This window comes from Cygnus atratus, chromosome 7 (assembly GCF_013377495.2).
Source record: "Cygnus atratus isolate AKBS03 ecotype Queensland, Australia chromosome 7, CAtr_DNAZoo_HiC_assembly, whole genome shotgun sequence".
NCBI lineage: Eukaryota > Metazoa > Chordata > Aves > Anseriformes > Anatidae > Cygnus > Cygnus atratus.
The window spans coordinates 1,165,850-1,182,085 of record NC_066368.1 but is presented as its reverse complement, the minus strand read 5'-3'; the positions used below and the strand labels follow the sequence as shown (position 1 = coordinate 1,182,085).

Here is a 16,236-nt window from a genome sequence, read left to right as displayed (position 1 = left end):
AGGGCTGGGAACAGGGGCTCCCAGAAACCTCCAGGTTTGGGGACCCAAAGCAGGCAGGTGCCTGCCAGGAGCGATACACACCCCGGAGATACACAGCTGAGGGTGCTGCAGCCCAATGGGGTGAGGAGGGAGGGGTCAGAGGAACAATTTGTGTTGTTTTTTTTTTCCCTCAAACATTCCAAGTTTATTTTCCGTGGCTCTTTCACCAGAGCAGCCCAGGACCTCGCTTGCTGAAACACCGTCGTGTTGAACAAATGCAACAGCATCAAAATCTTTTCACCCTGATAAAAGTCTTTTCTGGCCCAAGGAAACCCCACATGCAGGTGGCTTTGCCGACGCTGGCACCTTCCTTCTGGAAGCGGTTCAGCTCATTGCTCTCTGAAGCTGTAGCTCAGTGACTATCAGCAGCTTGCATTGCAATGTGACAATACAAAACCTTCTTCTGTTGGACCACGGGGCTAATGACATTTATTTTAGTATCCTTCCATTTTAAATATAACAAAACAGAGCTGCACTTGGAGGCATTATAACAAACACGTATCAACGCTTGCACCGATCACTCACTTCTGGCATTTCACAGAGCTTCACAAGAAAATCAAACAGATTTATCCATTCACAGGACGGTACGATTCATGTGGTACGATTTCTGACGTGGTCAGGAAATGCTACAATTAAGGAGAATCCCCAAGATATTAATACCCCATTTTATTCATATCTGAAATAGGGGGTGGCAGTACAGGGTATGGATATGCTCACACATTTAGAACAGAAAGCCACAAAACTGGTACGAGCCACTGAAACAGAAGAGCCTTCATTCAGAAAAGCAAGATCTCATTGCTTTTCTACGTGTTTTTTTTTTTTTTCCCTTTAAATGGGAAACTTTGCAAAACCCTATGAAAACTGCTATGAAGTCTGTGCTTCGAAAGCCCTGTATCTTTTGCAGGGGTCACTGCTGTCTACTCCCACCACCCCTCCAAGTGAACAGTGTTTGTCTCTGCGTGACAATTCAGGCGAGACCCCTGAGTTACCCATGGGTGGGAGCGAGGCTCTTCCAGCGACATAAAAGGAACTGTGAAAACCAAGTCGTAAGGGAGCGGCTATCACGAGTCTTACAAGCCTTCAGAATCAGCTTGCATCTACTGGCTTGCTGTCCAACTCGCTCGGTCCGGAGGCACAAACCTCGCTTCCTGAGGTGAGACCGAAAGTGGCAGAGTCTGTTTAATCTGGTAATGCCAGCCCGGCCACGTTTCCTCCCTCTCGCCAACATACACTTTGGGTCAGATCTTGCTTTCACAGAAATAAATGAGACTTTTTTCACATAGAAGCAGCAGGAATGGATCCTGTGTGCATTGCACTCTGCTCTACTGCACGGGGCACTTCTGAAATCGGCGTGGAAGAAAGTGAGAAAAACAAGCATGGAAGAAAAAAATTCCAAACAAAAGTGAAAAAGAACTGGAAAACAGAAACAATTTTAAGTAAAGCTGTCAGCCTGCTTTGGAACTCTACAAACTTTCTAAATTACGTCTTATGTTACGTACTCTACTTTGAAATGCTCTGAGTTCATTTTTTCCAAAGCATCAGAAAATACCATTTATTTCCTTGATTATAAAAAATACTCACAACATGCCTAAAGAAAAATCACCATTAGCAGGAGAAAATATCATAGCTGCTCCTACAAAATATAAATCTGTAAATCTAATGAATAATAACTTAAAAATGAGGTCAACTGAGAAAATGATTATGATCACAGATAGAAGAGGAGAGTCCGTCCTTCCCGTACTGTAAAGAGAAGGGACACGCTGGAGGTTGGTGCGGAGCTGTGCTGATTTACTCCAGCCATTAGATCTTATCTTCACAGTCAGAGAGACGTCTTTGCTCTCAGTATGCTCCATAAGTCCAATTGGTATCAGTGGAAATTTGCATACAAATCAGCAGGCCTAGGAACTCTCCGTGGTTTTCTCCCTCTCAAGTTGAAACCATTGAGACCTGCATTATTTTATCCAGTACTTCCAAAAGTTTAGAAACTTAAAAAACCCTGAAAATTGGCTTAAAATATTTATTATTAATTAAAAAAGTTAAATATTTATTCATACAAAGATGGTGAGAAAAATCTCATGCAGACTTTCCACATACAGGAACATAATTCAAATCATACTGTGATGGTTTTACAAAATACTTCTTGATAGGAACTCTGACGGAGAAGTGTTGCTATCACTTGTGTGCCTGAAAGCACCATTCACAGTAATTAGAGAGCTATTTCTGAAACTTAGAGTTTTCCTATGGAACATATGCCAAGATTTTCACACTCTTCACTAAGATTAACGATTAATATCTTATTACTACTACTCAGAGAACTGGACATAGACATGTGAACACTGGGTAATGAATCCCTGCATACCACTGTACTTCTAACCAATTTATGGTAATGCGTAAAGTTGCCAAAAGATTGCGATAGGTAATTCCCCTAAATGATGAAAATATCTTGAGATTGTTATGGATGGCATCTGCTTCTGCTTAATTACAAATCTGCACTGGATTCATAATTTGTGTATATTACAAGTAATTTGCATAATTAAAACAATTAAGGGATTGACATATCATGGCAATTAGAAATGCATCAAACTCTGGATGTTGTACAAAAGAGAGCTTCAATATGAAACATTAATTCTTTGAGAACAAAATATCCTTCAGACTCCTGCAGAACAGCCATCACAACTTCTACATATGTTCAACAAACTTCATTAGAGAAAGTTTTTCCCAGGGACACCCACTTCTTCGTTAAGCTGTTGCAAGTTTAACCTTTGCTTTAGCGTTCATTTTAATTTCTTACTGCAGTCACAGCATTAACTTCTGTGTTTATTGCCAGTTTCAAGAGCTTTTATCTCATTTTCCGTAGCCTTATCCTGTTTTCTTTGTCCCTCTTTTTAAGAATAAGTATGAATTGATTGAAAAAATGCTCTTGGTCCTTCTTCTTTTGAACAAGTCGAAACCGCTGATCTCTTCCGTACTTCTCTGCAAATTCCTTAAATGTTGTTCTGCAGAAAAGACAGACATTTTAAAGCTGCAACTTTGTCGATCCACCCCAACTCTTTGATCTGGATGTCACACTTAACTTTTCACGGGCACTACAAGTAAGGTGTGTGCTGGGAAAAATTTCACGAGAACATCTCGGCAACCCCCGTGACAAGGAAGGCAAGGCCAGTGCCAGAACTGCCTGGGCTTCCGCCTCCCCGATCGGCTTGCACGGGTTAACTCCCTTCTTTGGGTTTGGGAATACCTGGGTGACAGCTGAGAGGCCAGGTCTGAGTCATTAGCACCGCACTTGCACAGCACAGGTTACTCCTGCTTTCATCTATCCCCAGCAGTTCAATTCAATAATTAGCCCATAATAGAGCAGAAACACCAGCCTACGCCTAATTGCTAACGAAGGCACTTTGACTGTCAGTAGCACACGGTGCCTGATGAACTACTGCGGTAGCTTGATCTCTTCTAGAACAGCACTAAATTAATTGTAAACGTGAGAGTTATAGGCATGACACAATTGAAATCCACCGTGAGCTTTGCTTGGGGATTTCACGGTCAGGACCAACATTTTCAGATGCAGACAGAGTATTTGAGGACAAAAGCACCGCCTGGTAGCACCTCTGCGGGTCCCCGTCCGGGCGGGCAGGGGTCGGCTCTCACCAGCAGCGGGTCTCCTCCCTCCCCTCGCTCCCAGGACCCGCGAGCAGAGCAGCCGGGCACTTCCAGGTACCGGCATCCACAGAACAAAGGCCAGGACTTTGTTTTTAAACTCCCAGACTTTTGAAATCTCTTAGGTACACATTGCCCGAGCAATGGTTTCTAGCTTAATTTTCTTTTAGGTTGCATTCACAGTACTGGGATAAATGATGGAAAACTGGAGTTAACAAAGAATTGGAGCAAAGCGATTATGATGTTGTGCCCGTGATTTCTATCATGTGCTCTCTCTGTCAGACCAGAAAGGCATACAGGGAACACCGGAGGTGCTCCAGGTCCTGTCGGTGTTTGCTTTGCTGCTGCCAAGCCTGGCTACTTTGTGCTCCGGCTGCTCACTGAGCCAGTGCCGGGGACGATTTGCAATGCACATCTCTGGGCTTACACCGTCCGGCTGCACCGCGCCGCTTCCTTGTTTGTCTTGTCAAGGACTTTGTTGAGCTCACTACACTCTGTCACATGAATTTTGCAATATTTATTGTTGGCTCTAAACACCGTGTGGATTTGTAACAGTCACTTGGGTAAAGACCTGGTTTGGTTCTATTTGAAATATTTTCTATTTATTTATTTATTTATTCACTGCACACTAAAATCAAGCTAGAGATTATTGCAGGCAGATGAATTTCTCTGACACCGAGATCTCACAGTTAGCTCAACAAAAACATTAAATGGTAAAACGTCCTCTGTTCCTGCAGGCCAGCATGTTTTTGCCCTTGCAAACTGAAAACAAAATTGCTGGAACCAGCATTTAGCTGTTAGGTTATCCCGGAATAGTTTCTGTTTCATTGTAAAAAAAACTTTTTATATTTATTATTTCCATAGAGTCTGATGTGTTGTTTGCATCTATGTGTCTAGGAAGGCAGAGCTGTACAATTATCTGCAGATTTTAGTAGAGAAAACTGTAATTTCTTAGTTCCAACAATTTAACCAGACTTGTTATATATAAACCTCTTTATTTCCACATCATTTACAAATGAGCAAATGCCATCCTTAGCACTGCATTTGCTATCGTGCAATTTTGGATCCATTACTCAAAAATCAATGTAGAAAAATAAATTATTGTACTGCATGCTTTATTTTAATTTAGTGATGTGATATTAGTAACAACTTTGTTCAATTATGCTTCTCTTCCATCAAAACCCAAACAGTTTTTCACTGGTTTTAACTGTATGCCTAATATAAGTGCATTAAGGTACCGATTTTATGTACACTTGTGCGTTATATAATTATACCATATATATGTGTATAAAATAAATGTGTTCTGCAAAATATTACACATTCTAAATGAGAGAGGGAAAAAAAAGGAACAGAAAAGGAGAAATGGTATATTCTCTTTCCCAGTAATAACAGAAAAGATTATAAAATAGTACTAAAGAAATGTCAACACGGCATTGTAACAATAGATGTGAAACCTTGCTATAAAGAGTACATTCAGTTTTACAGCATTCCAGGACTGATAAGCACACACTAAATGAGAAACCTTATCTGAACAAATCTTCATAAGGCAATGCCATACCTTGGTGATAACTTGGATTCTTCGAGGAGTTTTTTAAATTCTTCTTTGGCTAACAACAATTTATTTTTCTTTTCTTTGTACTCTTCTCTTATCCTGGTCTTGACAAACTGTTCAAATATCTTTTGAAATAAGGGAAACAAGATACAGTATTTATTAACAACGGCTTATGGTATTTGTGCTTCATTAAAGGGTTGTCAATCTCAAGAACTACAACTCTTATCTGCCCTCAATACTTGCTGACTCAAACGCAGTTGAATCTGCTTCACGGAGCGCTGACCACATGTTTTCAGAAAACAAGCAGATGGGAAAATGCATAATTTTGACAGATAATATAATCACTCAAACATCAAGTACAACATAAATCACAATTTCCTGACTTGCTCACATCTTCATGCCTATAGCATTTTTTTTTTCGACCCTGTATCTGTACAACTAATTGCATATATTTAAGTTGGGATCTCACATCTTTCCCAACTTGCATTAATTCCTGAAAATGTCTATACTGCTAAACATCAACATCCTGTACGTTACCCCCAAAAAGCCTGAAGACCCTTCAATTCAGTTGTCAAAAAACATGAGCTTACACCTGATTCTCTCTACACATATACCCGAAAGCTTTAATGCCTTTGGAAGCGTTGACAACCTTCGTCCTAACAGCATTTGGCAGCTAAATATGCAGTAGAGTGCTCAGTGTCAGGATTTTTGGTGTCTTGGAAAGGAACTAAGGACTTCCCTACATCTAAAAATTCTGCCAACTGCTTTATTCACGTTGTTAAATACCAAAAATCTGATACTGCTGATTCTGTGCTATAAAAGGTGAGGCACACTATGCTGCTGAGGAGCTGCTCCTCCGAATGCTGTTAGCCTTCCATATTCACCATCCTTCTCTTTTCCCCACCCATTATGTACATTAAATACGATTACAATGGTTACTACCACGGTGGCTTTCTCATCAGCCACGGGGATGCACAGGTGCAAACCTACATTTCATGAAAGCAGAGCTACAACTAGTACTTGGCATGGTATGTGAAAAAGGGAAGAAACAGCACTGGAAAAGTAAACATCAAAGATGGCCATGCAAGAACTACTATGACAACACAGGAAATCTAAACATATTATACTGTATGCAATTGCATAATCTGAATACAAGAGGAGATGGAAAAATGGAACAAATAAAATCCATGAAACTGTTACAGCTTGCTTTTCTGGTATCAGTAAAGCCATTAACGACAGTAATAAACCAAAATTAACAGATAGCTCATTATCTAATACAGTTGCTTCTTTACCCTTCACTGATCCTTGACTGAAACATAGTAGCATCTTTCAACTGTTAATAACCCCTTGGAAAATATTGCTCAGTAGGCAGATCAATCTGTAAATATTCAATAACGGGTCATTATGTTCCTCAGGCAGTGTAAGGACACGCACCGCCAGAGCTTGCACTCATGGAAGTCAAACCCAACCCCAACAGACGGTTAAGTCAAGAGGAAGTTCCCTCTGACACGTGCACATCACACTCAAAACGCCTTCCCTGCCCCTTCCAGGCTACCTGCTTGACCACAGGCAGAAGTCTGGTACAGCCAGCCATGCATGCACGCATCCTCTCACTCCCTCATGCCTCACTTTCACAGTGAGCCAGTTTTCACCCCCAGACCCCTCAAATATTAATCCATTTGCAAAACTTCACAAGTACTCAAGAGGCTTGCTATTTGGGCCACACAGTCAGCATCTGTCATGGTAAACATTTCCATGGATCTAAATGAAGTCTTCTACTAACGTGAGCTGTATTTCGGCAAGCGCTTTCATTAAATCGTCTATCCTTGTCCAGGTCTAACTTTCTTCTTAAACTTCTTCCCGGAGGAAAATGAGGTCTAATTAAAGGGAAGTACTTACAGTGAGTGTCTAGACCTCTTAACTTCAAGTTTAGAAGCTAAAATAAATTACATACATGGCATGTCCTCCCAAGCTTTTTTTTTTTCTCCTTTTTTTTTTTTTTTAACCCTGGCTAGTCAAAGAGCTCCTGATGATCATCCTCTTCCACCACAGTTCTGAATCACCCTCAGCCCTGAATTACTCTCTCTCTCAGAGCCAACATCTATCTGACAGAGGCTTTCTACCCACAGGACTGCCGACTGCTCGCTTCTCACAGTCTCTCCTTGAACATTAAATACACCCCACAGATGAGGTCCCTGTCAGCAGCGTTTCAAGCAAAGCTCCACATTATATTGTGTGTGTTCCTTATGTATTTTTATTATATCATCTCCATGGCTGATAAAATAAAAGAAGTAATATATCTTGATTGATTGATCAAGGTCTAGGTTTTGTCCTTGCCAATTCCCTGAAATAAAATACAAAGCTCCTTGCTTAGCCTCTTATTTAGCAGTATTTTCCACTCTAGCTGTTTCGCTCACATTTTCATTCCCATATTTCATTATTGTTTTATTTCATTTTTTTTTCTCAGGAAATAAAATATTGGAAAGGTGGTAAATGAAGATGCATGTGCCCAGCCCCTCAGTAAATACCTACAGCAAGCTCTCTGGAGAACCCACAAGACAATATGGGCCCCAGTGCAACAGAATATAAATAAGTAGTACATTTTTCATGATGTTTCTTTTAAAAATGGACAATTCCATATTCAAAATTCTTCCTTTTCCAGGATGACAAAGAACTGGTAAGGAAGATAAATGACCACAGAGTAAAAGAGTTCACCCTCCCTGCCACATCCCTGCATCACCCCTACATTTTTTAGACTAATCTGCAGCCCTGGAGTCCTTTTAGATCCTCGTGATAATTAATGCCCAAATAAACAAGGCAGCAAAAAGTATACTTCCCTTTGCAGCTTGCTACGGAAGCTATAGCCATTCAAACACATGCAATCACAGCCAACACGCTCCTTCCATTTATGTCTAGCAAGTTTAGTTATTGCAAAATATAGCAATAAATACTGCCAAACTCCTAGAAAATTTTCTAAGTAATAAAGTAGTCTCACCACAATATGTAACATAAATCAGAGCGGATACATTACCTTTTGGTCATTAGCCTTTCTTCAGATGAGTTCCTCAGACTCAGCTGGATTTGTTCCTGCAGCCTAAGAGACTGTAGCTCCTCTCTACATGCCAGCTTACTTGCTACCATTTGCCTTTCAAAGGCAACAACACTCTCCTATAAACAAAAGCTAAACTACAAGCCTCACTGACAAATTCAAAAAAGAAACTTCAGTTTTATGCAATGCTTTTTATCTTACCAAGAAAACCGCTCACTTACCGGTGCTAATTTGGGAAATGTTTGACACCAATTAGAAGCTACACGGGAAGTAACGCTCACCTGTTTACGTTCTTCTGAATTTAGCAGAAGGTATCGTGGATCAAATACTATTTTGTGCAACTCTTTCTCCCATGTAGAAAATGCTGAAACCTGTGAAGTATACAAATACAGCCGCATTAAAGAATTGTGATAAGGACTGAAAACAAGGAAATGTTCCAAGGTGAAGCAAAAGAGTAGTTCAGAAAGCTACTGAACGCTCTAAAGATGCCTCAGAGCAGCTGGAAGTTGCATTTCAATCTGGTCCTGGCAATGCTCTGGGTGCACCCATGCCATTGTTGTTGGTTTGCTCTAGGACATCTCAGTGAGTATCTGGGAGATGTTAATTCCCAATTTTTTGATGGAAAGAATCTGCAGCGGAAAGGGAAATGCTCTTTTTAGTATCCTCTTTCTATGACAGAAGCACCAATTTCCATTTAAGTAACTATCTCAGCTTTAACTCCCCCTCTTCCAAAACTTTAATGCTAACCCAAATGAAGCTGTCAATGCATGCATACACTGAAGAACTGATAGTGATAATCTTCAAAGCATCATGCCTTCATATTAAATTTACCACTTCCATCCAGTGGTGTAGGTGTCACCACCTCCATTTCGAGGCTTCTACCTTTTTCTGTTTTCTGGAATGGGAACCTGGGTGTGTGCATCCAGGCTCTGTGCACCACCCTCGGGATTCTGTGAAAACTGTTAAACTTTCAGGAGGATAGTAACAGAGGTTACATTTCTACACAGGAAAACTTGCCGCAGACTTAGGAATAGTGCTGTCATCTTGGAGTTGCACCAAAATCATATTTTATTTTTAATGCTACAATATGTTATTCTTTTGTTAATATATTTTATATGAAGATTCATAACTACGCTGAAGAACTAAATCTAGCTCAAGCTCTTTGTAATGCTGTCAAGTACCTGCTTGAAAAATAACAACATTACAAGAAAATGGCAGGAGATGTCCTTTTAAATAACCAGTTTAAAATAACACTAATGGCCTCAGTGCATTTCAAGAAACGCCAGCCAGCTGAGACTAACCAGCAGCTTGCCTGGACATTTAAAAAGGCCTAGGGTAAAAGTAAAGTAACCTATTTTCTAAATGTTTTTAATTAAAAGCAAAAACAAACAGTAAATTGACTACATTTCTTACTTGATGGGCAAGACTGAGTCTTAAATGGGAAACACTTGAAGAATCTTTTTATAGAATACCCTTAATACTTATGAATTTTGACTTATTGTCCCCTTTAAATTTGTCAGCAGAAGTTTTCAAGCAGTATTCATTTATGGCATTTTTTAAGCATAATTAACAAAATGTATTAATAAAGCAGGTCTGTTTGGAAATAACTTACTGTTGAGCTGCTGAACTCTGATTATATACCTTTAAAGTCTGCTGATTACTATTGATAAGTTTTACAAGCTTTACTGTTTAACAACAGGATTTTTTTTTCTTTACAGAAATTACATAAACTTCTATAGAATACATATTTGAAGAGTGTTGGAAGAAGGTGTAAAATCTGCACACACTACTCCAGTGCACACCCGTTTACGTTTGCAGGACTAAGGACGAAGCATGTTATGTTTATTAATTCCATTCCCGCTCTCTGGAAGGAGAAGGGATGCTGGGAGATGAATTTCTGTGCTGGCACCTTTATGTTTATAAATAACTGCATCCAGAATTCCTCATGTTGGTGGTAATATTTATGTGGCCAGTTCAACACACGTTTATAGGTGCTACTGCTGAAAATAAAAGTCAGGCTGCAGCTCTTTACAAAATCGGTCGCTGGCTGCCATTACTGTTATCTGCAATGCGTATTTCACTGTTGGGCACAAGGCTCACAGCACTTATGGGCTCTATCTGTAACCTGAGTTTATGCTCCATCTATCTACTCATAATCTTGATCAGGTCACGGGGAAATGGCCAGAACAACTCTGAGCACTGCCCGTAGCTGTCCCGCAGCGCTCTCGCCTGGCTGGCAGCACCGTCCCGTCCCCGTTGGGACAAAAGCCCCGAGGATCCCATGCTTCTGCACTTCAGCACCAGCTGGAAACACCAGGTCTTCTCCAGGAAGTCCAAAGAAATGAGTAGGTTTTCTTAACCCTCCTGAGACTCCAGAACACCCTTCCCTAACAAGCCGGGCACCACCTTTGGATGGACAGGACATGAATTTTACTTCCCACTGCTGGGATCATTGGAGTTTGCAGTATGAAACCTTTCTCGCGTTTAAAAAAAGCAAAGAGCTTGCAAGGACCGTTTCTGCATTTCATGCTGCCTTTCAGGTGATACGTAGCACAGCTTCCATCCCATGTCTGTCACAGAATAAACATCTCTCGGGTTCACGTGGGACCACGAGGACTGTGCGGCTGTGTTCCTCCAAGGGCTGCTGAGCCCCTGGTCCCAGCTAGAAGAACAGCCACTTTCGGTCATCTCTGGGTGCATACACAGGGATTTATTCCGAACTGCACCTGCAAAGTGCTGAATGGCCATGTTTGACTGGATGGCATTGGAAGAACAGTCAAAGAAACACAAAAACTACACGGTTAATAGACAGAAAAATACTCTCTCAATAATTCTTCACTTGAATGCCAACTCATAATTATGAAATGATTCCTGCAGTGGTCATATGTGATGCCCTAAGTTCATAAATGAGGTATGTCAGATCACCTAAGTGTATTTCTTACCCCTCTCTCCAGAAGCATATCTCGGAAATGCGTAATGCGCTCTTCTAGGGGAGGCGTGATCTGATGTCCTGATGTCTTCGCTTTTTTCTCCTCCATTTCTGCCTCTCCCTGGTCAGCGGCTTGGGAATCTTCTGTTCTTTAACAAGGTAAGACAGAAAACACTTCAGAAATTGTAAACTTCGGAGGGCATTTTTAACCCTCTCCAGCAAACGCCTCAGGACCGCGGGATCCCTTTGCAGGCAGGGAGCAGGTTCAGCGAGCGGCCGCTGCTGGCTGCCAAGTTCCCCAACCCTGCAGCCAGCTATTTATTAACTGCAGGTCTGCAGGGCCCTGCCAGGGGAGCTCCGGCAACTCGTTATGTGGAAGAACAGTCCATCGGTGTGATCGAAGAGCGACTCAGCACTGAAATCTGTCCTGTATTTCAAGTTACAGAACAGTGACAGCTTCATATAAAATTTGTCAAAGAGCGAAGACGTTAAGAGTGACTTAAGAGACTCATTTTGTTCTCTTTTATTTTCTTGTCTCCGTTTGTGTGCCCCCACACTTGAAAGGCAACACTAACCTTTATGTTCCCATGCACCCCAAGAACTTGCACCTAGGGGAAGTGACCTGGCAATCATCGCATACACAAACCTGCCCTAAACATCAGTGACCCCACAGCTCCCTAACCCCTGTCAATGCCACAAAGTCTCTGCATTACCGGACCGCCTTTTCCAAGACTGCACCTGATTTGAATAAAGAGGTCTTTCTGAGAGCTTACTTAGTGCTTATTGCCTGCGTACCTCTGCTTACCAGAACCCCCGAAAAACACACGCGGGTAGCAGCGCTGTGCTCATCCCAGGACAGAAGGGCTCCTACCCAGACTTCTGCACGTTGTAACCAAAAGGAGTGTAGAGCAGTGTAAGGGTGATCTCCACAGCTGTAACCCTACAGAACTGGTGTAATTGCTGGAACCAAACATTTTTACACCAGGTAAATACCTACATAACTTCATCAGAGCTGGAGATCATAACGCTGTACACTCCCAACCCTACCACGTCTTTCCCCATGGGTGGGGGTGCCCATAGCACCTGCAGGGAGATGGGAACGTCGTCAGAGGATGGAAAGGAGACTCAGCAGGCTCACCAGGGCATGGACGTGCCTGTGGGACGTGCCACAAGGTCACACACTACACACCCACCAGTAAAAAATGACTTCGGGTTTGGGATGGCGAGAGAAAGCTCCCAACTTCAACGCAGCAGGCCAACTCAGACCAGAATTCAGACTGCTCTGCATTCATCCTACTGCTTCTGATGGCTTTCAGCAAAAAAGGATTCAATAAAAAATTAAGGTACTTTCTGGGAAGTCCAAGAATTTTAAAATGATCACAACGTACAAGTGAGGATAATGAAAGTAAGCTGCTTGATTCTTAGCTTCCTACTAGGCATGGCTGCATTTGCTAATGACGCAATTTTCACTAATAGTGTTATTCAATACTTAGGTTTGGAATTTCAACATGAAAACACTTTTTTTTATTTCCAAGCAAATGGATTCCATCAGTATGTAATCTGAGTCCTACTACACTATCTTCCCTCTATAAATAATTACATTACACTTACATTTATCCTAGAATGCTCTAGTACCAGTGATTTGAAAGATATCAAATTGTCATTCTTCACAGAACGGCAGTGATTTTTACATTGCAATAGCAAATTTTATTCTGTAACATGATCCATGAAAGGTCCAATCCCATTTCCAGTACACACAAAGAGCTTTTGCAAGATGAAACTGTGAGAAATACAGCACATTGCTCAATCAGCTCAGCACCAGAGGAGCCTTTCTTTTCTTTGATCTTTCTCAGGCGATTGAAAATGTTGCTGAATATTATACAGACTTGCTTTTTTCTCATGCCAAAGATTACAATAAAGAATACAATTTTCCTTAGCAAATAATACAATAATCTGCACAACAAAGTATGTGACTTCCTAGTCAGAAGGGCACATATGGGTTTGCTACTAGCACAATTTTGGAAGCCTGCAAATCTCAGAAAGGACAGGACACAAACTGGAATGCAGGGAAATCCATCTAAACACAGGAAAAAGCTTTTTGACTGTGAGGGCAGTCAACTGCCCAGGGAGGCTGTTGGGGCTCCAGCCGTGGAGATGCTCGCACCTTCCTGGGCATGTCCCCGAGCCACCGGCCGTGGGGACCTGCTGAGAGCAGGGTGGGACAGAGACCCCCATGCCCTCCGTCATTCTGCGAAGAAGACCCAGGTGAACCAAGTTTCTATGAAGATTTTTTTTCTTTTGTGTAGGGTACAGTTAGAGCATCACCCGAGTAAGATTTGCCTTCAGTATTTTGAAGCAGTTCCATTACACCCCAACAAAACGCAAGGCAAGTGCACCAGCAGCTTGTGCAGTCCAAAGCTCCCAAACCTGTAAATGCAGATTCTGGCTGGCAGCCCTGGAACAAGCCTCGTGCAAATGTCCACGCGAGAAAAAAGGGGAGTTCTGCCTTGTTCTGTAGTCGGCTTTGGGTGAGGTCCCCTACCAGCTTTGTCAACAGCAAGCAAACAGTAGGAGAAGTGGAAGAGCAGATCTGATTTACCAATATAAATTTAATACGTAAATGTGAAGACAGACCTAAGTGTGAATATCAGAAATGACAAAAATGCTGCAATCAGAAAGCTCTACTGAATACCTGCGTGATGACCCCTCTAGCTGAATTAGGATGAATTGTACTGGAACTCTGAGGCAATTGCATCTTATCATTAGCACCGGGCTTTCTCTAGCAGATCATCTAGAGGATGATTTATTGTATGCCAAAGCAACCACATGATTTACTAAGGTAACTGAACTTCCAGAGAGAGCACAATCAAAATGGAATAAGGATTGCAGCATGCTTTACAACACACCCTGAAAGCATGTTCCACCTCCTTTTTTGTTGTGTTTAAACAAGAAAAAATATTGATATCGCAAAAACAAGTGAGTAACGTGTGCTTGTGTGTAAAAATGAGATTCAGTTTTCTGTTCTCCTGCAGATTTCATGCACAGCACTGCAAACGTCCACCTAAAACCTGCCTTTCGCTTGTCTGGCTGTCTGAAAAAGCCAAACCCAGCATGGTGCGGGAAAATGCCGTGCTGAGATGATGGCTTCTGGGGGACAGCGGCGCGGAGGCCCCGCAGCCTCGTCCAGCCTGGCATCCGCGCACTTGCAGCCGACATCTGCTCAATGTCCTCTTGTGAATAAGCGATGGAAATCCAATCCAGTTGAGATAATATTCCTTATTCACAAATAGAGACTGGAAGAGGCACCATAAGCCCAAGACTATTTTGATGCAGAAATCTCTGAATAAGTGCATTTTTCCCAAGTTTATGAACAAACTTCTGTAGTTTTGGAATTCTGTTTACATGGAGTTCCATCACCTCAAGCAATCATTAAAAGGAACCATCTTAATAGCACACAGAAAATATCTGCTTCTATACACAGGTCCCAGGAGCGGCCCATTATTGTTAGACCCACTGATTTCAATAAAAGTGTTCTTAAATACTTTTATATTAAATATCAACTGTTATCCTAACCTTACAAATACAGAATAAATATTAAAAGTACCTGTATTTACTATATATTAAGTATAAATACATGCTTTTATACTACATATTAAATGCTTACATGCTCTGAGTATTGAACTCAAGGTATCTGATTTTTCCTTCATAATAATATAAACCCATGGGAACTCTACTGAGGTCAAAAAACCCACTCAATGCAGTAAGGTAAGAATGGCAATATAAAAGAGAATAATGTTATTTTCAATGTTGCCACTTGCAAAACACAGAAATGTGTTGTATTTCCTAATCAAAATGCCGACAAATACAGAAAACAGCATTATACATAGTTATTTTACAGAATTATTTTTTACTGTTCCAAACCAGCACATGAATCATCGCCAGCCTGCGCGAACAGCTGACCTTATATGCAGTTACTGGCCAAAGGTTATATAGAACGAAATGTTCCTAAGGCACTGCTTAAACCAAACTGTTTCTTAATATTTTGGCAAGGGTGGGGGCTTGCTTATTTGGCACAGTTTTTTCAGCCTCATACTTCACACGGATATGAAACACACATGGTAATAAAGGTCAAATAAAAGCATGGTAATACAAATGCCTCTGGACATTTCTGAGCTGGTAGCTTGGCTGCAGTTTTGCCTGACTACAGCATCAAAAGAGATGACTGAAACTTTGGCATCACTGATTGCAGTGAAAAAATGTTACTTCACTTTAATCAAGATAAGGCTTTTATCCAATCTCTTTAAAATAAGGACTTATACTCAGTCATTTTTTTAAACAATTTCAAAATAAGTAACAGTTACGCATACAAAAATGGATGATGTTTATGGGAAATAGATATTTTAAAAAATGGTGTTGGATGAAGAGTGGATACTTTGAGAATGTGTTTCATAATTTACTGATTTAGTTATCCATACAGAAGAAAATAGTGCTATTTCTCTTCGCACTGATTTGACCAGACTTTAGTTTCCCAAGATTTTATATACATATATATATATACATATATATAAAAGTAAACTTTAGAACTTACTTATTTCTCTTTATTTTGATGCTAAGATCATCATTTTCATCTCCTGGACAAGAGCTAACACTTTTATCTGCTAAAAAGAAATAAATAGTTAGATTTGAACTAGAAAAATGGGAATACAAATTCCCCACATTAACTTTTCATTTCTTGTTCTTTGATTTCTGCTCAGATATTTACTATTTTCCTCTCTGCACAGAGTATTTTAAAAATAACTTATTTCATTAAATCCTTAGAAATCCCTTCATGCAAATGGAAGTGATAGCAACAAAAAAGGGCCATTTTCATTCTGAAAAATTGCTCGCTGTTCATTTGTGACATGTTTTTATAAAATCTCATTACTCCCACCTCTCTTCCCCTAAAAACACAACCACAAAGATGCTTTTGCAAAATTATTTCAGTCCTTGTAGTCTGAAGGATTCAACGCTGGT

General features: G+C 40.8%; 1 protein-coding gene across 4 annotated transcripts in view; it reads right to left on the bottom strand.

The window, feature by feature from the left end:
• Positions 1–437: 437 nt before the first annotated feature.
• Positions 438–16,236, bottom strand: part of TCERG1L (transcription elongation regulator 1 like) — an 85,597-nt gene continuing 69,798 nt past the window's right edge. For 3 of the 4 annotated variants that reach the window (XM_050712024.1, XM_035547863.2, XM_035547865.2), the window contains 5 exons: positions 15,812–15,881; positions 11,237–11,372; positions 8,576–8,665; positions 5,252–5,370; positions 438–3,035 (listed from right to left, as the gene is read on the bottom strand). In XM_050712024.1, the coding sequence (XP_050567981.1) occupies positions 2,879–3,035; positions 5,252–5,370; positions 8,576–8,665; positions 11,237–11,372; positions 15,812–15,881 (572 nt within the window). In that variant the 3' untranslated portion in view covers positions 438–2,878. The remainder of the gene's footprint in view (positions 3,036–5,251; positions 5,371–8,575; positions 8,666–11,236; positions 11,373–15,811; positions 15,882–16,236) is intronic. The other variant, XM_035547864.2, reaches the window with a different exon arrangement.